We start from the raw sequence: 25,113 nt of genomic DNA, 5'->3' as shown, positions 1-25,113 counted from the left end.
ATGTATATTGTTATTTAGACATGTTATTTATGTGTGTGCATTTGTTTAATAGACATAAATTTATTTCAGAGTTATTCTACAGCATAGTGTAAGCATAACTCATAAGCAGTGTCAACCCAAAAACTGTGTGACTCGCGTTACTGTGATTCTTTTATACTGCAGTGGTCGAGAATAAAATCTCTATATCTCCAATTTATATCTGTGTATTACCATTAAATTGGCCCCATTTCCTGTACTGATAGAACACTATTCCCAGACTATGACAAGAGCTGTGGGCTGTGGGGAGGTCAGGGTTAGGATGATGCAGAAGTGAAGATGAGATATTCTCTTTTTCACACCTTTATTAAATACAAATTCCATATGAAAGAAATTTAAAATTCCAAACAACATTAATATTTATTTCATTATTACATAAAATGAAAATTATAAAGCAACCAAACAAGTCATTAATACACTTAGATAATGAAAGATTGTATGATCTCAGTACAAAATACAAGTAGAATATACATCAAATATAACAAAATACACTGTATTGTAGTATGTGATGAAATCTCCATATCCTGCAATACAGTACAATCAATTGAAATGTATGAAATAAAATAAAATATAAATTCAGGATGTTTAAAATGAAATAAAACATGAGGCAGATGAATAAATAAGTACAATCATTTACCATTTAATATATCTTGACTTAAATTTTATGTAGAAATATTTAAAGTAAACAGCTTTCATAGTAATTTTGCTATGCAAACTGTAAAAATGTATAGACATTTTCCCACAGGGAGTGCTATTAATGGTTTGTGGATATTAGTACTCCATGGGTTCAGGCTGGAAGAGTGACAGCCTACAACCTTTTCCGAATTAAAAGAGAAGCAATTTCTTGGTAAAGCGGCTCATGCCTGTAACCCCAGCACGTCGGGAGGCAGAGGCTGGTGGATCACTTGAGTCCGAGGCCAACCTGGCCAACGTGACAAAACTCTACTAACAATACAAGAAAAAAAAAATTAAAATTAGCCAGGCATGGCAGTACATGCCTATAGTCCCAGCTACTTGGGAGGCTGAGGCATGAGAATTGTTTGAACTCAGGAAGCAGAGGTTGCAGTGAGCTAAGATTGTGCCACTGCACTCCAGCCTGAGTGGCATAGCAAGACTGTCTCAAAAAAAAAATCATATAATTTTATATTTACTTTTCTACAATCTAAAATATGCAAATTTATGATTGCAATCTAATATTTTTCTGATTATATAGAAATGCACGACTGTCATCAGACATCCAAAAGGCATCAAATGTCTAACATGAAATATAAAATTTGTCTATAGCCTTAGCGGTCTGCAAAATTCAGGGCTCACCATTCTGAGTATACCGCTCAAGTTTCTTTCCTATGACTTCTTCAGGTTCTGTCATTTATTAACACAGTGCATCTAAAATTGTCACTGCTGGTCGTCTGGAAGAATCTGAGAAGAAGCAGGTCCTTGTTCTCATTCCCAGAGCTGCATCTCTGCTGAATAGGGTCAGGGTGCTCCCAGCTTAGCCTCATCTGATCCACTGACAGGCTCAGTTATCTCCTGCCCAGGGAAGGGATGGGCTTGTCTATCCAGGGCTGAATCCCCAGGACCAGGCAGTGTGGCTGGGACAAGCCAGCTCTCAGCAGGGAAGACATAAGCTGCCTGAGTGGCCATGGAATACAAGGTCTGCACCTGGGCACACAGAGGCCCCCGGAGCCGAGTGAGCAGTGTCAGCTGCTCACAGGTCAGTGGAGAATGGATCTGCTGTGCCCACACCTGGGCTAGGTCTTGATAAACAGCCTCCGACATAGCTCGCACAGAGGTCACCAAGCTTTTTCGAAGTGGCGGTGTTTGGACTTCTAGGGCCCGAGACCTATGCCGCTTGCTGCGCCCAGTGTAAGCCCTGGAACTTCCCCTATGGTGGGCATCACAGGTCTCCTGGATTTCACTGTTGTGCACAGCAGTGGAGGATCTTGATTTTTTATTCAACGTCAAGTTGCACTCCTCTTCTGGACAGTTCCCTGCAAAGAAAGCATGTGAGAGACTCACCAGAGCAGTCCCCACAGACCCTCATTTCCAGAACCCCCTGTGCACCCAGGTGAACCCCATTTGTCTCTCCCACTCCTTCCTGACCATCTCAGGACTGGAATGAAGTGAGGCTGAACCACTTGTGAGTCCCCAAATATTCTCAGAGTGCTAGGATCTCAAAAATTTACTTGTCAATAAGTAACTCCCTTTCCGCTCAAGCCTCGTATAAGTTTCCTGATTATTTGCCTTTTGGGGCAAACCAAAAACAAAAAAACCACCACCACCACCACCAACAGCAAACACCAAGATTCTACCTGCTCTGTCTTGGCAGATATCCTTGGAACTGATTTTTCTTTTCCTGCAGTTTTCCCGATATGAGCTGGACTCTGGTTCTGTGAACACAATGAGAGTTTGAGAAAGTGCCTCCAACTGAACACCCTGAAATTCCTAGTCCATCCTGGACACACAGGAGCTGAGGTTACCGCCAAACCCCAGCTCTCTTCTGTTCTCCAGTGTCCAGGATCTGTACTGCCCTGGCTGCCAAGGAGCTCCCAGTTTCCTTGCCAGGGGAGCCTGTGTTGCTGCCCTGTCCCTTCTCACCTTGAAAGACTGAAAGACTCAAATCTTACCTGATCCAGCAGTGCTGTTCCCAGCCTTGAGCTTGGTTTCCTCAGAATTCTCCATGTTTGGATTGGGATCTGATCCTGCTGCAAGAGAAAGTTTAGATGACTCACCTCTCCCTAGGCAGAGTCCCATAGTCTATCTCTGATGCATTTTTGAGAGTCAGTCTTTCATGTGAAGCTCTTCTGCCAGTGTCACGAGTGAACACATTTCTCAAAGTCCCCTAAGGGCACTAAGCCATTCCCATCCCCAAATCTCAAAATAAAACCCTGCTAAAGACACATAGCTCAGTATCCCTGATTCCAACCCTCCTTCCAGCCTCCATAGGAGCAGCCCAAGGCCTTACCTTGCCTTTGTGTGTGCTTCTCACTGGAATGGGAGAAGGCGGTCTTGCCTTTTCCTTTGAATGGTTTCTTCTCATCTGAGCCCTTTTCTGTAAAGGAGATCTGTTGGAAAGGGGGCTGGTCAGTGGAGCACTGGATGGAGGAGCAGTGGAGATCGGAGTCTTCATTTCCCTTTCCCATGTTGAAGCTCAAGTGAAAGGTGCGCTCTCTCACATATCCAAAGGCAGAGTGTGGGTTAGTCTGCTAGACCTGCCTTTTATACGTCCCTCGGCTGGGCGTGGCTTACTCTTATTGGCTGAAGAGTTTTCTCATTCCTGCCGCTTCTTAGAGCCTCAATCAGAAGTTTCTTGCTGTAGTTCTACTGGGGACCTAGACACAGTTGAGGGGAGACATTTTCAGGATCTTGTCATAGTGTCAAGAAAACAAAGAACTGGGAGCACAGGGACCGGAAAATCAGGGCATAATTTCTTCCGATTTCTGTCCCAGTTCCTACCTGGAAGTATTTATGATCCTGTTCACCTTTCAAGATGCACAATTAAACATGCCTATATTGACATATGTTATATATTTTGCACAGAAAGAGAATTTATTATACATAGTGTTAACGTTGTATGCATAGATATTATAATTTCTTAAATGCTTGGAAACAACAAATGTCAAATTATGGTTGATTGTATTAGATCCACACATACATGATGAAATAAAAATGCAGAGAAAAAATAAATACCAAATGAAATGGCCCTTCCTACCTTAAAAATGGGGAAGATAATTAGATCAAATGCAATAAAATTGAATTGATTAGGTTGAGCCAGTTCTAACCTAATCAGCCCCTGATTCTAGGTGGAAAAACTTTCCCCCTTTCTCACCCTTCCTCAGTCATCCTGGGAGGGCCATTGTGTTCTGTGGAATTTATTCAGCCTCCCTAGTAAAAATGGACTTGGTCTCAAACAGGTAACCCAACTAATCACAAGAAAAACAGCCTAGATTCTAAATATTCAGCTCCTGTCTTCACACCGCAGACACCACCTGAATCCCGTCAAAGCCCACATTATTTCTCAACATCCACCATATTCCAGGGCAGCCTCTCAAAATTGCCTCAGTGAGACGGGACAAGGTGTGGTGGAGCTCCAGGTTCAGAATAGCTGCCTCATCCCTTCCTACTGCGGCGGAGTCTGTCTCTGCTGGTCAGAGCCCTCCAACTAGCCTAGTCTATGTCCAAGCAAGTGTACCCTAAAAGGACCTTCTTCTCTCCCCCTCTGCTGAGGAAAGCATGCAGGAATGAGACTTTCTATGTTAGGGAGTACTCGGCCTCCAGTCCCAAATGACTTGATTGACTGATGAACTGATTCCTTGAGGAGGAGAAAGACACGGGGAAGAGACTGTGTTGGGTGAGTCTGTGTTTTCCCAGCTGTGCTGCCTGTGCAAATAGTGGAACCGAAAAAGAATTAGTGGTAGACAGACACTGCCTAGTGAAATTGTCTGAATGTAAATGGAACTTATCATAATATGATATCATTATATATTATAGTATTATATTATAAAATGTATTTGACATCTAAATAAATTTTGATATATTATGATATAATATATAAAATTTGGCCAGGTAATTTTATAAGAAAATTGAGTTAAATTTTTTAACAATATTAACATATAAACTCAATAGAAAGCTAGGAAAATTGTCTGCTCTTGTGTAAATGACTGCTTTTTGGATAACTCTGTAAACGGTGTGAAGGGGGTCTGCTACTTACTTGATAGTAAGTACTTGATAAGACATCGACTTCCACATCTTTGCTGTTTTTAACCAGTGCCCTCTCAAGATATGAGAATATTTTACTCTGAGGAAGTATTTTCATAAATATCATAATAGGAATTTTGTTCATTTTAGTTAATAAATTTTATAACATTTAGTGATTATTAATAATTTATGTCACTGTTAAAATATACTCCTACAGACAACATTTTACATATGTGTTTTGATTTGTCCTTTAATCTCAGGTAAATTTTTTAAATTTTTATTTATTAAATTCTATATATTTTAGATAAAAGAGACCTTGTAACTGCCATATGATGTACTTTCTTAGAAAGATAAATTCTCAGGCAAAACTCAGGCCTGGCCAGGCACGGTGCCTCATGCCTGTAATCCCAGCACTTTGCGAGGCCAAGGCGGGTGGATCACCTTAGGTCAGGAGTTCAAGGCTAGCCTAGCCAACATAAGGAAATCCCATCTGTACTAAACATACAAAAAAAAAAAAAATTAACTGAATGTGGTGGCTCACGCCTGTAATCCCAGCTAGTTGGGAGGCAGGAGGATTGCTTGAACCCGGGAGGCAGAGGTTTTAGTGAGCCGAGATCATACCACTGCACTCCAGCTGGGCGACAGAGCAAAACTCTGTCTCAAAAAAAGAAAAAACTCAGACTTATTTTTATCAAAATCTAGATTTTAAATAACATTTCTAGGTGTCCCCTTTCAATAAAAATCCAAACCAAAGCAAACAAAAAATTTCTAGGTAATTCCCATGAATATTAATAACTGTTAAATTGGGTACTTTTATTTTTAAGAGAAGGATTGTTTATATGAATGTGTTGATGTGTCAAACACGTACAGTTAAAATTGTACCTTTTTTTGACAGAGCCTCACTCTGTCCCTCTGGATGGAGTGCAGTGGTGCAATCACAGCTCACTGAAGCCTTGACCTCCCAGACGCCAGTGATCCTCCCAAGTCAGCCTCCCAAATTGCTGTGACTACAAGTGTGCACCACTATGCCCAACTAACTTTTAAAAAATTGTTGCAGAGATGAGGTCTCACTATCTTGCCCCAGTGAGGTCTTGTTTTGTTGCCTAGGCTGGTCTCAAACTCCTGAGCTCTGGCTTCCAAAGTGATGAGGTTACGAATATGAGCCACTGTGCCCAGCCAAGATTAGACCTTTCAATGAGTGCACATCTTACTTCAAAAAAAAAAAAAAAGAAACTTATTAAAAGATAAAGTCTGAGTTTAAAATGGGTTCACATTAATGATTTTTAATTTGGTACTTCTATTGTTAAAAGAGGGATTGTTTATATGGGTGTGTTTATGTGTAAAAAGCTAGTTAAGGTCGAACCTTTATTTATTTATTTTTTGAGACAGTCTCACTCTGCCACCCAGGCTGATGTGTAGTGGCACAATCACAAATCACTGTAGCCTCAAACTCCTAGAATTAAGGGATCCTGCTATGTCAACATCCCAAGTAGCTGGAACTACAGGCATGCACCACCGCGCCTGATTAATTTAAAAAAAATTAATAAAGATGTGGTCTCACTATGCTGCCCAGGCTGCTCTCAAACTCCTGACCTCAAATGATCCTCCTGCCTTGTCATTCCAAAGTGATGAGATTACACAGGCTTAAGCCATTGTGCTCAGCCAAGATTTTACCTTCAACGAGCACACCTTTTATATCAGAAAAAATAATAATAAATAATAAAGTCTGTGTGAGAAATGAGTTGAAGTATAGATAATACAAAATTGGCATGTTATTAGTTGTTTTTGAGCCTGGGTAACAGGCCTATTGTACTGTTTCTTTTATTTTGTGTATGTTTTAAATTTTCTGTAATAAAACATGTATAATAATACAAAGTTGATCTACAATGTTAGCTCTTAAGATCTTGGTGACTTTGGGGGAGCAAAAAGAGAGAAAGTAGTTGTCAGGGCATGAGTGAAGCTGGTTCTATTTCTAGGTTACACACGTGTGTTCACTTTGTAATAATTCATTGAACTTTACATGATTTCTTTGTACCCATCTTTCTGCATGAACGTTATACATATATAAAAATTTAAATATTACCTATTTGCACAAAATTTTAACATCATATCTCAGAATAAGAGCACTGTTTTGTATTGTTTTAAAGTGGGACATGTTTGCTCATGGCATCATCAGATGGATATTAATATTCCAAGGTATTTACTTATGTCCTAACACTTCAGTGACCTTCTAGGTCTTCCCATGTTTACATCAATTTAGTAAGTAAGATAGTTTTAATTTTTTAGGGTGTAGGCCAAGCACGGTGGCTCATGCCTACAGTCTCAGCTCTTTGGGAGGCCAAGGCAGGAGGATCATTCGAGTCCAGTATTTTGAGTTTTTTTAGGACGCAATTATTATTCAGCAAAGTCCTCTCCCCACAGTGAGGTTCAGCAATGCAAGGGCACCTAGTGCATAATATGCATTTGGTATGAGTAGAACTGGATTGAATCAGGAATAAAATGTGTAGCAGAGGTCAGTTCAGCAAGGAAAAGTAGGTAAGGCAGGTAAGATCAGAAGACCACAACCCAGGAGCAAATCTTTCCATTTATTTCAGGAACCCATTTGCCACTAGTTCACCGGAAGAGGCTGATTTAAACCATTCATTTCAGGAAACCATCTGCCACTAGTTCACCGGAAGAGGCTGATTTAAAGCAGCAGTTTGGGGGCTTGGTTGTACCCCACAGTCACCCAGAGAGCTTTAAACAGCACTGTGGCTCAGGTTCCACTGCAGGGATTCTGAATTCATTTATCTACTGCCTTTTGAGTTTAAGTAAATTTAAAAGCCTCCCTGGTGATTCTCATGTGCACCCAGGGGGAAAAACCCCTGGTTCAGGGAGAGAAATGCATTTGCTGCTCATGCATTCTATGTGTGCAGCTGTGATTTGCCCCATGGCCACTCCTGAGTTTGGGGTCTTAGAAAATACACTTGTCCTGTTAAAAATCAAAAAACAACTTCAAGACACACTCAGCTGTTTGGCTAAAATGCAACAGGAGAAAATATCTTCTCAACAGATGTACCTGGATGGCACTTGCTTTCAGAGTAAAAGGTGGTTTCAAGCACAATATAGCACTTTTTTCCTACAGGCTTTCAAGGGCTTTTACTATCATATCCTTATGAATCACAGGAATAAAAAATCATAGTTATATAACTGTCAAATATTGTATTAGGAAAAAAATTAAGGGCATGTCTTCCATGCTTAGGTACCCTGATTAAAATCAGTTAAGACCCATCTGCCCGGTGTGGTGGCTTACACCTGTAATTCCAGCACTTTGAAAGGCAGAGGCTGGAGGATCACTTGAGCTCAGGAGTTCAAGACCAGCCTGCTCAACATAACAAAACCTCATCTCTGCCAAAAATACAAATATTATCTGGTTGTGGTAGTGTGCACGTGTGGTCCCAGCTACTTGGGAGGCTGAGGTGGGAGAATCGCTGGAGCACAGAATGTCAAAGCTGCAGTGAGCCACTGCACCCCAGCCAGAATGACAGGGAAAGAGACCCTGTCTCAGAAATAAAAATAAAAAAAGAGACCCATTCTTTCAGACACCCTCCTTCTTCTACATAAAACACGGGGCTTTTGACTGAAATGTTTTAAGATGAACTGAAGATTCTCCCATGATCAGGAGCAGTAGTTGGGGGTTGCTCCCTTCCTGTTCTTTGAGTTGAAGCAAGGCAGAGATCTGGAGACTCAAACTGGTAAATACTCAAACTGGTAAATATATCAATTGCTTTCTTTTCATATGATGTATTAAGCTATTCTTGCATTGCTATTTAAAAAATCTGAGACTGGGTAATTTATAAGAAAAAAGTTTGATTGGCTTATGGTTCTGCAGGCTGTAGAGGAAGCATAGCACCAGCGTCTGCTTCTGGGAAGGCCTGGGGAAGCTTACAATCATGGTGAAAGAGAAGCAGGCATCTCACATGGCAGAAGCAGAAACAAGAAAGATGAGGAAGGGATGGGCCACTCTTCTAAACAACCAGATCTCGTGCGTACTCACTATCACAAGGATGGCACAGAGCCATGAGGGACTCACCCAGTGATTCAACCACCTCCTCCCCAGGCCCCACCTGCCACATTGGGGATTAAAATTCAATAGGAGATTTGGAGGGGACATCTAAACTACATCACATGACCATCAGAAAAACAGATGAAGAATTCATGGTTTCTATTGTCCAGAAACTTTTCATCTAGAGCAAATGGATTAATAGCTAAATTCAGCATCCTGTGATCAGAAGGGAAATGAATTAATGGATGAATTCAGCATCCTGTGGTTGGAAGGGAAATGGATTAATGGCTGAATTCAGCATCCTGTAGTCAGAAGGGAAATGGATTAATGGCTGAATTCGGCATCCTGTAATCGGAAGGGAGAAGGGAGCTGCACAGGGGGCCTTGGCTGCATTTGCTCCATTTCCCTTATGCTGTTCCCTGAGTTCTGATGTCACTACCTGAAGGGCTATTCATGGACAGAAGAATTATTGTTATTGTTGTGATTATTTCTATTTCTTTTATCTTGGTAAAAATAAGTTTTTAGCTTCTCATATAATTGTCCTAAAAAACCCTAAGAGTTTTGCTTAAGTTTCTTGTTATCATGTGTTATAAAAATTGACAGGGAAGTGGCTAAAACAGATTAAAATTACACAAGCTGTAAGAGTTAAGTCTCTGTTGGGCAGGCTTAGGAAAGACAGAACTGGAAATACTCCACCAGCATGAACATCAGAAACGTGGGGTCCACTTTCTGTTCCAGCCCTTCCCAGATCCACCCTCTTCTATGGCTTCATCCAGGTCTGGCCTCACCCTAGAATCTTCTCTCACAGAACTGATGAAAGGAGACCAGAGATTTGGGCGGGGGCTCCTGCTGCCTCTCCTGAGCTGGTGCCCACAATTTCCTAAAATGGAAAAGCAGATAAATGGAAGCAAATAATTCTATATTTGGGGGCTATAGTTTCTTTTTCATTGAAGCCAGTGCTTCTAGAGACACCCCACCTAGCAACTTGTTTTCCATTCCTGCAAATTCAGTAGCTGCTCCACAAGGCACAAAAAGGTAAACATAAATATAAAACATCTCTCTGAACAGTTCACCCTTTTTTCTCTATCCCTCTCATCTGTCAATATAGCTTTTATTCTGCACATTTTATTTTCCAGGTAAATAATTTTTTAAAATGGAAGAAAAAATACAAATGCTAGGCCTTTCATTTAAATCCTGAAAATTACAGAAAACTTAGCACCCAACCCTCAGGGTGCTATGAGGATTAACTCACATCATGTAATGTTTCCTGAACATTGCTCTGTAACAGACTTCTGAACACATGGTATGTGTTCAATAAACATTGTATTAACTCACGTGTACATGTTTTCCAAATGCAGACTTACTCAAACATTGATGCCTTCTCTAGGCTTTCTAAACTGTAAAGAGCCAGCAGAAAATGACATGTTTGAAAATGGTGATTGGTGGATTCCACTTTGGGCCAAAAGTGTTTGTGTTGTGGTAACAGTGTTGGGTGTCAGGAGCTCTGTGCTGTGCCTACTTTCTCTAGCTGAGTGCCACTATATTGGATGTAGTGGAAGAAACATCAGCATTAAGAGGAGACTTTTTAAAGAAGCCAATTCATGGACCCCTTCCAAACCTGCAGAATCACATCACTAAGAGAGAGCCTGGAATCAGAAATAATTCATAGGCACACTGAAACTTGACAGTCGGGCACGGTGACTCACGCCTGTAATCCAAACATTTTGGGAGGCTGAAGTGGGCAGATCACCTGAGGTCAGGAGTTCAAGACCAGCCTGGGCAACATGGCCAAATCATGTCTCCACAAAAACATACAAAAATTAGCCAGATGTGGTGGCTGTTGCCTATAATCCTAGCTACTCGGGTGGCTGAGACTGCAGAACCACTCAAACCTGGGAGGTGGAGGTTGCCATGGGCCAAGATGGCGCCACTGCACTCCTGCCTGGACAATGAATGAAAACTCTGTCGAAAGAAAAGAAAAGAAAAGAAAGAATAACTTGAGAGGCAATGCTTAGCTAAGTGGCTCTCGGCCCATGCTTCCAGTCATAATCACATGGCCAGCTTAAAGAAATACCATCACCTGTGCCCTCCCCAGAGACTCTGTCTATTGGTCTTGGTGGGAGCATCTATGTGGTTGTAATTAGAAAGTCAAATTGTCCCTCTTTGATAATTATATAATATCATATATACAAAAATTCTAAAGACCACCAAAAAAACTCTTAGATTTGATAAATAAATTTAATAATGTTTCAGGATGCAAAAATCAATGTACACAAATTGGTAGCATTTTTATACACTAATGATGATCAAGCTGAGAACTGAATTAGAAAGTCACTTCCTTCTACAATAGCTACAAAAAAGGTAAAATGCTTAGAAATACAATTAGTCAAAGAGATGAACGATCCCTACAAGGAAAACTACAAAACACTGATGAAAGAAATTGTACATGACACAAATGAGAAAAACATCCCATGCTCATGGATTGGAAGAATTATGATCATTGAAATGACTCTACTGCCCAAAGCAATCTACATATTAAATGTAATTCCTACCAAAATGCCAATGTTATTTTTTATAAAATTAGAAAAAAAAACCACTAAAATTCACATGGAACCACATAAAGAGCCTGAATAGCCAAAGCAAATCTAAGCAAAGAGAATAAAGCTGGAGATATTACATTATCTGACTTAAAATTATGCTAGAAGGCTGTAGTAATCAAAACAACATGGTACTGATATAAATTGACACATAGATGAATGGTACAGAATAGAGAACCTAGAAATAAAGCCACATACCTACAAACAAATGATCTTTTACAAAGTCAACAAAAACATACACTGGAGAAGTGACATCCTATTCAATAAATTGTGCTGGAAAAATTATATTGCCGTATGCAGAAGTATGGAATGGGACCCCTATGTCCCACCATATACAAAAATCAACTCAATATGGATTAAAAGACTAAAATGTAAGACCTGAAACTATAAAAATGCTAGAAGAAACTCTACGATAAACTCTTCTAGACATTGACTTAGACAAAGAATTTATGACTAAGATCTCAAAAGCAGATGTAACAATAACAAAAATAGACGAAAGGAACTCAAACTAAAAAGCTCCTGAAAATGAGCTTTTTAATTAACACAGTGAACAGAAAACCTATGGAATGAGATAAACGTTTACAAGTTTTGCATGTGACAAAGATCTAATGTCCAGAATATACAAAGAACTCAAACAGCTCAACAAAAATAAAAAAGGTAACCTCATTAAAAAGCAAGCAAAGAACATGAACATTAAAAAAAAAGACACTGATGGTCAATGGTCAACTAGCATGTAAAAGATGCTCAACGTTGTCAATGATCAGAGAAATGCCAATTAAAAACCACAATGAGATACCAACTTACACTATGCAGAATGGCTATTACTAAAAAGCAGAAAAATGAGCTATCGGCAAGGATACAGAGAAAAGAGAACACTTATACATTGTTTGCGGGAAAGTAACTTTCAACAATCTCTATGGAAAACAGTATGGAGATTTCAAAATAGACTAAAAATAGAACTTCCATTTGATTCAGCATTCCCACTACTTGGTATATAACCAAAGGAAAATAATTTGTTACATAAAGAAAATACCCATGCTCACATGTTTATCACAGCACTATTCACAATAGCCAATACATGAAATCAATTTAAATTTATCAATCAATAATTGAATAAAGAAAATTGCTATACAAGTATAACATGGAATGCTACTCAGCCATGAAGAAGAATAAAATCATGTCTTTTGCAACAACATGAATAAAACCAGAGGCCATTATTGTAAGTGAAAAAACTCAGAAACAGAAAATCTAGTTCTGTATTTTTTCACTTGCAAGTGGGAACTCAATTATGCATACACTTGGATATAGAGACTGGAAAAATAGACACTGGAGACTCAGAAAGATGGGAAGTTGGAGAGGGTTTAGGAATGAGAAAATAACTAATTGGGACAATAAACAACATTCAGATGATTGTCACACCAAAAGCCCATACTTCATCCCTATGCAACATGCTTCTGTAAGGGAGCTGCATTTGTACTCTCTAACGTATTAATAAAGAGATTAAAAAAAAAAAAGGCCTGGCGCGGTGGCTCAAGCCTATAATCCCAGCACTTCGGGAGGCTGAGGCGGGCGGATCACGTGGTCAGGAGTTCAAGACCAGCCTGGCCAATACAGTGAAACCCCGTCTCTACTAAAAAAAAAAAAAAATTAACCGGGCATGGTGGAGCACGCCTGTATTCCCAGCTACTCAGGAGGCTGAGACAGGAGAATCACCTGAACCCGGGAAGCGGAGGTTGTGGTGAGCCGAGATTGTGTCACTGCACACCAGCCTGGGGAACAGAGGGAGACTCCGTCTCAAAAAAAAAAAAAAAAAGAGGAAAAAAAACTTTGGCTTTTATCAAGAGGACAAACTGAATAGACTTCATAATTTTCATAAATAGATTAAGCAAAAAAATTTTAACAAAAATAAATAAAAAATAATATTGTATTTTAAGAATGGTATAGAAAGATAATTTGATGAATTAGAGTTGTTAGTACTTAGCACATACAATATGTTAGGCAAGATTCTAAGCCACTTAGACCTTTATGGACAGAATATGTAACAAAGTAAAATAAATAACACAAAGATTCATTGACAATGACAAATTGACATATTTTCAATCATATTAGGTGATATTAAAACCATTAACAAATTTACTGTTTTGTTTCATAATAAAAAAGAATGTTAAATAACTTCATTAAAAAGTTTGACTAATTAGGCATATAGATAAATGGGCAGCATTTTGACCAGTACACAGAGGATACACATTTTCAAAGACCAGACAAAATTATTTATTTATTTATTTGGGGGAGAGAACAGTTTTATTATCTGGGGTTACAGTGGGGTCCTCTCCGTGGGAGGTGGGGTCTTCCACTGGTTACCCCCGCCAGGGCTCCAGGGGGCGCCATGCGATTCAGTGCTGGGCTCCGCTGGGGGCCGGGCCTTGGAGAAGTCGAACTGTGCAGGGAAGCAGCAGCTGTGTGGTCCTCACCGCCCGCTCCGCCCGGCTGCACCCGGCCTCCTGGTGCTCCTCAGGCTCCCACCGAGTCTGCGCCTCTGGAGGGCAGCGAACCATCCTGCCCAGAACCTTATCCTCACATTCCAGTTTGACGCAGGTCAGGCATTTCTGCTTCCTCCTCTCGGGCTGGACTTTGCACTTGGGTTTCTTCCAGTCTTTCCTCCGGCCGCTTCTCTGTCTGCCGGAGCTTAAATTCCAGCCTCACAAATGTTCCAGCTGGGAAGGGCGTGTCCAGGGCGCTGTCCACACTGGTCTCCCGGAAGGCCCGCTGCACGGGCGGGTGCTTGAAGATTCCTCCAGGGCCACCTGCAGGTCCCGGCGCTGGCCCGGTGAGCTCGGCCCCTCCCGCGTCCCCCGCGCCCACCCACTGGGCCAGCGAGATCCGCAGCCCTCTCAGGCTTCCCCTGTCACCCCGGCCCTGCGAAGCGGGTGTGCGCCTCTTAGTTCTCCAAGCCTGCCGGGAGCCACCTCCTCCCCTGCCCCTGGCGGGGGGCCATGCCCGCGGAACCCTGGGCAGAGGCTAAGGAACCGGGAAATGTCCCTTTCTCCACACTGACCTTGGGGTGTGCTGGGTCCTCTCTACTCCCTCCCACCCTGCCCGCGCTGTTCCCTGGGGCCCGCAGTTTCAGCAAAGTTCCCTGCCGCGCCGGGAAGCCGTCCTGTTGCCCACTCTCACCCTTCCTCCTTTTCTGGCCCATTCTCTCTCCCCACTGGGTCTCCGACACGACCCTCTCTCCTCCCGGCTGTCCCCGGAGCCCCTCTCTGCTTCCCCAGCTCAGCCCCCTCTCTGACGGCTTCTCCCTCCCACCCCCAAGCGAACCCGGGGCCTAGGTCAACCAAACAAAATTATTTTAAATGGGAAGATTTGAATTCCTTTGAATTCATGAAAGCAGGAATCCATCTGGTCATATTTTAAATAATTTTTAAATGATAATAGCAACTATCAATTTAAAGTTTAACCAGAATTCAGAATACCCACCATTTTACCAGAAAACAAAACAAAACAAAACAAAAAACCTGTTATAACTGACCAACTAAGTCAGTAAATTTTCAGGATACAATATTAACATATGAACATCAGTTGCATTTTTTTACAGTAACAACAAAATATCTGAAACAGGAATAAAGATAGTTTCATTTACAATATTATCAAATAGAATGAAATACTTAGGAATGGGTTAACAAAGAATATGAAAGATCTGCATACTGAAAACTATAAAATGTTGAGGAAAGAAAATGAAAAATACAAAATGGGAAATATGTGTTCATGGATTCTAAAAATTAATATTATTAAAATATCCATACTACACAAAGTGATCTACAGAGTTAAATTTCTATCAAAATTTTAATGCCATTTTATTAAAAATGTAGAACAACAATTTTAAAATTAGTGTGGAATCACAAAAGACCTCAAATAGCCAAATACTGAGAAGAACAAAAAGGCTGAAAGCCTTACACTTCCTGATTTCAAACTATATTACAAAGCTGTAGTCATTAATATAGTATAGTACCTACATAAAAACCAATAGAACAGAATAGAGGACCCAGAAATAAACTCACAGATACACAGTCAACCAATCCCACAGAAGGGAGAAAGGATAAACACATCAAGGAGTGGTGTAGGAAAAGCTAGATATGCACAGAAAAAAGTGAACCTTTCTCTCATGTCATCAAAAAATGAATTTGAAATGAAATAAAGACTTAAACATAAGAACTGAAATCATGAATCCTCTAAAACAAAGGGGGGGAAAACCTCCTTGACACTGGTCATGGCAATGATGTTTTGGATTTGACACCAAGAACACAGTCAACAAATGCAAAAATGAACAAGTGGAACTATGTCAAAGTAAAAAGTTTCTGCACAATAAAGGAAACAATCAGCAAAATATAAAGGCATTATATGGAATGGGAGAAAATATTTGTAAACCATATGTAGGATAATATGTTACTATCCAAAATATATATCATACTAATCAATACAAAAAACCCACAGCAGAATTAAAAGCAATTTCTTGATTAATAATTGGGCAAAATATATAAATAGCAATTTTTCCAAAGATATACAAATGGCCAGCAGGTATATAAGAAATGCTCAACATCACTAATTATCAGAGTAATTAAAATCAAAATCACAATGAGGTATCACCTTATCGTGGTGTTTGGATGCCTATTATCAAACAGTGAAAAGATAAAATGTGTTAGGGTGTAGAAAAAGAGAACACTTGTACACTGTTGCTGAGGATGTCAATTGGTGCAGCTATTATGAAAAACAGTATTTAGGTTCCTTAAAATTTTTAAACTAGAACTACCATTAATCCCAATTCGGAGTAAATAGCCAAAGGACATAAAATCAGGATCATCAAGGGTATCTGCACTCCTCTGATACAGATAAATAAATTGAGGGATACATAATTTCAGCTTTAATAAAAATGAAACTCTTTCATCTACAACAATATTGATAAATCTTGAAGACATTATGCTGAGTGAAATAAGCCGAATACAGAAGGACAACTACTGCATGATCTCGTTTGTATGTAAAATCTAAGAAAGTAAATAAAAATAAAAAAATAAAAAGCCATGGAAACAGTAGAACAGTGGTTCCCATGGGCTAGGAAGTGGGGAAAGTGGGGAGATATCCATGGAAGGGGCGCACCTTCAGTTACAAGGTGAGTAACCGCTGGGACCTAATGTACAGAATAGTGACTATAGTTAACAATACTGTGCACTTGAAATTTGCTACAAGACTAGATCTCAGGTGCTCTCACCACACACACAGAAATGTATTCACTATGTGAGGGGATAGATATGCTAACTAGCGTAACTGAGGTAATTTAAAGACTACTGACATCTCAAAACACTCTATTGTACACCCTAAAAATACACACTTTTCAATTTGTCAATCATAGCTCAACGAATGGAGGAAAAAAATAAGAGTAAGCAGCAGATCATATCTAGCCACACGGAAACTCGATTTAAAACACGCTTGGCCACTGTTTCCAGCTCAACTCGGGAACAGCGGGAGCGCTTCTGGCCCCTGGACTTCGACGCTCCTCCCGCGGCCCCCGTGGCTGGGGAAGGTACAGTCGTTCCCAGGATTCCAGGCCACACAGATCAGGCAGGGCCATCGCTGTCCCCTTGCTCTTGCGGCAGCCCCGTTAGGCTCCGCATTTCGGGGCCTCCTGGCCGGGGAGGCTGCCTGTGGCTGCCCGCGCGCCCCCGTGGCTGTGGCTCCGCCGGCCCCCGCCTCGGCCCCGCGCAGCCCCTCCGAGGCCGCAGCCCTCTGGCCCCGAACTCACGGCCTCGGGCCGGTACCCGCCACCAGCGCCTTCGCTGTGGCCGCTCCTCCCCCTCCCCCAGCCCGAGCTGGCCCAGCAGAGAAGGAGGGCGGAGAAGCTGGAACCCGAACGCGGAGCTGCAGGCGGCAGGTGCGGGAACGGGAGAAGCTATGACCTCGCACAGGACGGCTGCTCAGAGCGACACGAGCAACCGCCAGGAGCTCCGCACGCAGCTGGAAGAACTCAGTAATGTACTCCGCTGTGGGAAAAATGGAGATAATAAAAGTCTGATGTAGAAGTACTCGCAGAGAACCATGCTCCTTGGTCAATCTCAGATTATTATCAGATCTACTGTAATGATGTTAGTCTTCCAAATAAAGTGAGTGACTGAACTGTCAAATCAGCAAGATCAGGATATTGAAACTCCTGCTTTGAATTCTAACGACCAGTTATAAATGGAAAATGATGCTCACCCTGGTACTGATAGGACACCAAATGTTAAATGTAGACAAGAGGGTCATTTACCTCAAATTCACAGGAGCCAGCATCTGCATTAGCAGCACAAGATACGTCCTTAGAAGGTTCGTCATTAGCTGGAAGTTTGAGAGCTGCAACAGAAGCGGCTTTATCACAGACTGGATTTAGTTATGATGAAAATACTGGACTGTATTTTGACCACAGCACTGGTTTCTATTAAGATTCAGAGAATCGAATATATTATGATTTCATTTATTACTAGTGTGATGTGGAAAGTGGTTGCTATCGGTTTCATTCTCGAGTAGATTTGCAACCTTATCGGACTTATAGCACAAAACAAAAATAAAAAATTGAGAAAAGAAAGGATCCAGATTCTTCTACAAAAAAAAAAAAAAGAGGAAAAGGATTTGAATTCAGAGGATCAAGAGGCCTTCAGTGTTGAACATACAAGCTGCAATGGGAAGGACAATTTCACAAATGTGAAAAAAAAAGCCAAAATAGGCATTCATCACAAAAATAATCCCCCAAAATTCACTGTTCCAGTTAGTGGAAATACTATGGAATCTCCTCTTAATGAAAACATCTCAATTCATTTTTAAGGATGAGAAAATCACAGAGACTGATAGTGAACCAGAAGAAGGTGAAATTACAGACTCTCAGACCGAGGGTAGTTATGATGAAGGCATTACCAGTAAAGGCAATGCAACTTCAAAAGATACTGAGGAGGAAGATGAGGAAAAAATGTGGCCCTCATATATGAGAGTAATTGATCACCTGTGTTACAGACAGGATCATTCTTCATCATTACTGCTGTAAAATCTGCTACAATTGGAAGATAAAATGACATGGAGCATACTCTTCGAATCCCTGAAGTTAGTATAAGTTTCATGAAGAAATTTATTTTGACCATGACTTACAAAGTTATGTCCTTTTGGATCAGGCAGTCAAAATGGAACAATTGTTAATGTAAAATGGATTGTTCAGCTGAAAACTAAATGTGACCCTTACGAACCTGAGCATGGAGATAAAGTGAAAATTGGAGACACTGTGTTATCTTATTACATTCACCCTGGCAGTAATAGCTGTGTTGGATGTGAACCAGGGCATGTTAGAGCTCACCTTTTCCTTGATAAAAAAGATGAATCATTGGTTGGTCCATCATTAACTAAGAATGAAACTAGTTGGAAAGAAGAAAAGGATTTTAAAAATATATGAGTAAAATATGGTTTACAGAATACAAACTACAAAGATGATAAGATACTGGAGAATCAAAAATGTAAAGATAGAGCTGGAAAACATAGGGAGCAGATTGGAAATGAAGGAAATTTCCAAAGAGATGATGCTCCTGCATCTGTTCATTCTGAAATTACTGATGGCGACAAAGGTCAGAGGATGTTGAAAAAGATGTGTTGAAAACAGGAGAAGGTCTGGGGAAGGATGGTGGGAGAATAAAAACTCCAATACAGCTTTGGCTCCGGCAAACACATGCAGGATTGGAGACAGACAAACCGTCCTCAAAGAGACTCACCTTCTCCAAAACAAGAACAACAACAACAAGAACAACAACTGGGACAAAGCACAGGAGAGGTTTGCTGAAAACTTTCCAGAAACTAAACTTCAAAAAGATGACCTAGGAACCATTCCTTGGGTAAAAGGGACTGAGGAGTGAAGGTTAATCACAAAAGAAAACTCAAGCTTTTTTATAAATAGAGTTTGGAAACTCTTGTTGCAGAATGTTTCTCCCCAAAAAAGTCAGTGGCACAAGAAAGCTGTGTCACAGTTTACCCCTTCCTGATTCAGAAATGTGTAATAAAGTGTGGTTTGCAGCTTTTAAAAAACACTTTTTAAACTAATTATTAGTGACTGAATTAAGTTATACAGTAAGTGAACTAAAGTTCACAGGGCACAGATAAGTTTATCAAACTTTACTATTTTATCTTGTCATTTACAACATCCATATAAGCAATTAGCCATATAAGCAAAATTCATATAACCACTTAAATGCTCATTTGTCCTTGTCTCCATATATTCATAGTAGTATGCACAGAAAATACAGCAAAAGAAACATCTAAAGTCTATAAAAATAAATCTGACAATATACATTCTTGTTTATGCCCTTCAGGACCTAGATAAAAAATATTGAGACAACATGAATAGTGATGCATACGTTTTCTTATATTTGGAATAGTCTAAATCATATTAAAGAACTAACGAACAGGTGACATGTCACAGAAAATTTGTCTTTTATTGTTTTCTTCGGTGAAGAATCTGAATTTGTTGATATATACTATACATTCAGCATTTGTATTTGGTTTGTTTCATAGCTAATCAAATGTTTATAATGTACAGTATTGAAATAGTCCATACTGTTCTCCCTATAGAAATGGGAAATGATTGTACTAATTTACATTCCTACCAACAGTGTATAAGTGCCCATCTACAGAATGAACAAAGAAAATGTTATACACACACACACACACGCACACACACACACACAGGAATAATGTTCAGTCATAAAACAGAATGAAGTTCTGTCATTTGCGTCAACATGGATGAGCCTAGAGGACATTATGTTAAGTGGAATAAACCAGGCACAGAAAAAAAAAGACCACTTGCTCTTTCATGTGAAATCTGAAGAAGTCCGTCTCATAAAAGTAGACAGTAGGATGGTGGTTACCAGAGGTTAGTGATGGCAGAAGGATGAAGGAGTGGGGAGAACTTTGTCACTGGGTTACAAAGTTACAGTTAGGAAGAATAAATCCTGGTGTTCTATTACACAGCACGATGACTATAGCTAATAATAATGTACCGTTTATTCTATAATAGCTTGAAGCGAGGATTTTGAACTTTATTAGCACAAGGAAATAAATTGTTTAAAGTGTTAAATATGCTAATTACTGTGGTTGGATCACTGTACAGTGTATATGGTACAATGTGATGCAGTGAAACATCATATAATTAACATGATTTTACATGTTTGTGGAGTACAGTGTGATGTTTCACTGCATCACACTGTACCGTGTAGTATGATGCAGTGAAACATCATGTAATTAACACATGATAGTTATATGTGTTTACGGAGTACAATGTGATGTTTCACTGCATCTCACTGTACCGTGTAGTGTGATGCAGGGAAACATCACACCGTACCCCAGAAATATTACTGGTTCAGCAGGGAACTGTGGGACACAGAGCAGCTCCAGGTTAGCCATGACCAGCAGCTTCACCTGTGTGGGGTAGCGAGAGGGGAAGGGGCCTGTGCTCGGCTGAGAGTTGACCCCTGACCCCATCCACTTTGACTGCTGGGTGCCAGCAGAGGTCAGGGACGCCTAACTTCAGGCAGAGGCAGGAAGCAAGGTCGTTGCCTGTTTTTTTTTTTTTTTTTTTTTTTGAGAGAGTCTCACTCTGTCGCCCAGGCTGGAGTGCGGTGGTGCGATCTCGGCTCACTGCAACGTACATAGAGGTGTACGTCAGAATCACACCTGCAGGAAGGTCCCTAGGTGAGATTAACAGTCCCATATAAGTGCCGGTTCTGGGTATGAGAGTCAACCCCTCCTGTATGTTGTGTATATGTACATAAGTCACATTCTCAATGGTGGAATGGATTTTTCCATGAGAGCCTTAATACCTTTTGAAAATTGAGTTATCTTAGTGGAGTCACAGCCTCACAAGTGTTTTGGATCTTGGTCAGGGAGTCACAAACCCACTTGTGGACAACATCCACTTATGAGAGCCAACTTTCCAACTTTTGACTGCCTCTGGGTGTGAGATTCAGAACCTCAATTATGGGCTGTGTCCATGTGGGAGAATGACAATTTTTACTGATGGCTGGGCTCAGGCAGGAGCCTTTCAACCTGCAGGTTTTGAGATAAATGATACATCACAATACCCAAAATATGCTGGGTGCAGGCAAAAGAGGAGAGCCATATTAGCTGGTTGCTAGGTCCAGTTATATGTCACCACCTCCGTTTTTGGCAGGGCTAAGGCAGAAGAGGAGAGTCAGAGCTAAAGAAATGTCACAGTGTCCCTGTGGGTAGGGCCTATGCATAAGAATTGCATCAGCTAGTCATTGAACCCAGCCATATATTACAATACACAATGTATACAGGGCCCAGGCAAGAAAGGAGAGTATATCACATAGGTACTGGGTCCAGCAATGTGTCACAATACCCCCTGAGGGGAGGCTCCAGGCAACAGGGTAACATTATCTAAGTGAAGTGCCCAGAGAGATGTTTCAATGCCCCTGGTGAGTAGGATTTTGAAAAAGAAGTTACATAACCTAGGGGCCAGGCTTAGCTGTGTGTCACATTGATCTCCAAGACGGAGCCCAGACATGAGAGAAAAGTCACATCATGTAGGTACTGGGCAAAGTAATATGTCACAATCCTTATGTGAGCAGGCCCTAGGAAGAAGTAGAGAGTCACATAGTCTAGATGATGGGCCCAGAGGTATTTGACAATGACTCCTGTAGGTAGGGACCAGGCAGAAGAATCACTTCACCTGTGTGCTGTGCCCAGTTATAAGTCACACTTCCCTCTGTGGGCATGACCGAGGCAGGGAGAAGAGTCACATCATCCTAGTGCTTGGCCCAAAGATAGGTCACAATCTCTCTTATGGGCAATGTTCAGGTAAGAGAGGAGAGTCACATCAAATAGGTAATGGACACAGAGGTATGTCACAAGGCCTTCTGTGAACTTGATCCAGGCAGAAGATTCACATCAACTTGGTGCTAAGCCCAGCAACATGTCACAATCCCTTCTGTGTAAATGGACCAGACAGGAAAAGAGAATCACATTACCTGGCCAATGAGCACAGAGATCTGTCCCAATGCCCCTTGTAGGCAGGGCCCAGGCAGAGGAGTTACATCACCTGGGTAGTGGACCCAGCAATATACCACAGTGTCCCACATGGGCACAAGCCGGAGAGTCACAAAACCTGGGTGCCAGTCCAAGCTATATAGAACAACGCTTCCTGTGGGCAGCATCAAGGCGGAAGAGGAGACTCACATCGCCTGGGTGCAAAGTCTGGCGATATGTCAAAATGCTCACTGTGGGCAGTGCCAAGGAAGGAGAATAGAGTTACACTCTCAAGGTGCTGGATCCAGCAATATGTTAATATCCCATCTGTGGGCTGGGTCCATGGAAGAGCTTCAAGTCACTCAGGTGCTAGGCACTGGGAAATTTCATCATGAAACCTGCAGAATGGTCCAGGAATGAGATTAACAATCCCACAACTGTCACAGTTGTAGGCATGACATTCAACACCTCCTGTATGTTGGGTCTAAGCCCACGAGTAACCATCTCAACACCAGACTGGATTTGTGCATGAGAGCCTCAATTCCTCTGCAGACTGTGTCACCTTAGTGAAGTCACAGCCTCACAGTTGTGCTGAATCTTGGTCTGAGAGTCACCAACCCATGAGTATCCATATATGTCAATTTTTCCCACCTTTGACTGACTACAGGTGTGAGATTCAGAACCTCAACAGTGACCTGTGTTCATGTGAGAGGATGAGAATATTTACTGTTGGCTGGGTGTGCATATGAGTGCCACAGTCTCACCTGTGTGCTCGGCACAGTTAGCAATCTCTGTGTACTACCCAATGGCACTATACAGTATGAATGACAGTTGCAATCAACTTTGAGACCTTCCTGCTGGTAGGGACTCATGATCGTACCTGTGTCATTAAGCCCGGGTATGAGAGTCAACGTCATTACAGTTAACTAGGTCAGGATAGGAGAGTCCTCCCTTGCCTATAAGCTGGGTTTAGAAATGAGCCACCATTTCAACTCTGCTTGAATGTTTATATATGAACACAGGCCTAGCACCAAGAAGATGTGAGTCTTTGGCCTAGACGCTTCAAGCAGGAGGCAATGTGACATATCTCTGGGCCTAACAACTATTTGATGTGAACTGCTTTTTCACCTGAGATTTTCCCATAAAAGAGATGTGACATATGTCTAGACCCAGCACCTAGGTGATGTGGCTCTCCTTTTTTGACTAAGCCCTGTGTATTTTGGGTATTCTGACATATCCCTGCACCTAACATCTGGAAGATAAGAAGATCTAGCATGGGCCCTGCCTAAAAAGTTTCTTGTGACATATTTCTACGTTAATACCTTGGAGATGTGACTCTCCTCTCTTACCTGGGCTTTGCCCATAAGAGAGATTGTTACGTACCTCTGCAGCAAGCACCTAAATGCAGTGACTCTTCTTTCTTGCCTGGGTCATGCCCACAGATGAAAGGGTGGCTTATCGCTGTGTCCAGCACACCGGTTATGTGATTATTCTGCTTGATCTCTGCTCACAGGAGCCACTGTGACATATCCCTGGGCCCAGAAACTGTTTAATATGACTCTCCTCTATTACCTTAACTTTGTGCATAGGATAAATTGTGACGTATCTCTGGGTCCAGCACTTAGGTGATGTGACTCCTTTTGTGCATGGACTATGCCCACAGGAAGGAGGCTGATTTATGGCTGTGTTGAGAGCTGATGTGATACCTTGGTCCTCGTCTTCTTAGTTTATAATAATTTAAACAAGAGACACACAGAAAAGAAGTACAGCATAATTTATTGGAAAAGGAAAAAATAATTTTGAAAGTTAAGTGCAGAATACAGTACACTGTGAGAGAGATATTCCAGGGTGGGTTGCTCATAAGAGTGAGACAGCGTGGATTGTCGCTGGAGAAACCCCCTTATGGGAGTTTTACATTATTATTAATAAGGAGGGGGGAAGAGGAGCTGCTAGTAAGCCTGTTCTGAGTGGTCTTCTGGGTGCACATGTGCAGTAGCTGTACATGCTTATTCATATTTTGCATGTCTCATTAGCATCTTAGACCTCTAGCCAGGAGTGTATTTTTGTTTGTTTGCTTGAGACAGAGTCTCGCTCTGTTGCCCAGGCTGGAGTGTGGTGGTGCAATCTCTGCTCACTGCAACCTCTCCCTCCCAAGTTCAAGCCATTCTCGTGCTCAGCCTCCTGAGTAGCTGGGATTATAGGCATGCACCACCATACCTGGCTAATTTTTGTATTTTTAGTTGAGATGGGGTTTCACTATGTTGGCCAGTCTAGTCTTGAGCTTCTGGTTTCAAGTGATCCATTCTTCTCAGCCTCCCAAAGTGCTGGGAGTACAGGTGTGAGCCACCATGCCCAGCTGGGGGGTGTATTTTTTGCTATTAAAATAAGCAAAAGTTAAGTTTGAGGACAGGTAAAATCAAAATACACATGCTCTCTAGAACAGAAAGTCCTTAATGAAGATAGCTTTGCTTGAATGAGCCGAATTGCAATGCGAATGCTAAGGCTCATTGTCTTGGCTGTACAGTTACCACAGTTTCAATGAAGGGGTGGCCTGCCCCTCCACACCTGTGGGTGTTTCTCATCAGGTGGAATGAGAGACTGAGAAAAGAAAGAGACACAGAGACAAAGTATAGAGAAAGAAAAGTGAGCCCAGGGGACTGGCGCTCAGCATACAGAGGACCAATGCTGGCA

General features: G+C 41.4%; 1 protein-coding gene and 2 pseudogenes across 2 annotated transcripts; 1 reads left to right on the top strand and 2 right to left on the bottom strand.

The window, feature by feature from the left end:
• Positions 1-334: 334 nt before the first annotated feature.
• FRG2C (FSHD region gene 2 family member C) lies at positions 335-3,261 on the bottom strand. 2 transcript variants are annotated; one of them, XM_055380996.2, is made up of 4 exons: positions 3,002-3,261; positions 2,664-2,738; positions 2,349-2,426; positions 335-2,027 (listed from the first exon to the last, which is right to left on the bottom strand). In XM_055380996.2, exons 1-4 carry the CDS (start codon positions 3,177-3,179, stop codon positions 1,513-1,515), a joined length of 846 nt encoding a protein of 281 aa, XP_055236971.2. In that variant the 5' UTR covers positions 3,180-3,261; the 3' UTR covers positions 335-1,512. The 2 variants fall into 2 exon arrangements, with proteins under 2 accessions (XP_055236971.2, XP_018890054.4); XM_019034509.4 differs by having other exon boundaries at positions 371-2,027; positions 2,664-2,741; positions 3,002-3,231.
• A 10,429-nt stretch (positions 3,262-13,690) lies between these two features.
• Positions 13,691-14,572, bottom strand: LOC101127693 (retinoic acid receptor responder protein 2-like; annotated as a pseudogene).
• A 1,940-nt stretch (positions 14,573-16,512) lies between these two features.
• Positions 16,513-19,379, top strand: LOC115933988 (angiogenic factor with G patch and FHA domains 1-like; annotated as a pseudogene).
• The last annotated feature ends 5,734 nt before the right edge of the window (positions 19,380-25,113 follow it).

This window comes from Gorilla gorilla, chromosome 2 (genome assembly GCF_029281585.2).
Source record: "Gorilla gorilla gorilla isolate KB3781 chromosome 2, NHGRI_mGorGor1-v2.1_pri, whole genome shotgun sequence".
In the NCBI taxonomy this organism is placed as follows: Eukaryota; Metazoa; Chordata; class Mammalia; order Primates; family Hominidae; genus Gorilla; species Gorilla gorilla.
The sequence above is the reverse complement of the archived record's forward strand: the minus strand, read 5'-3'. Positions and strand labels throughout refer to the sequence as shown.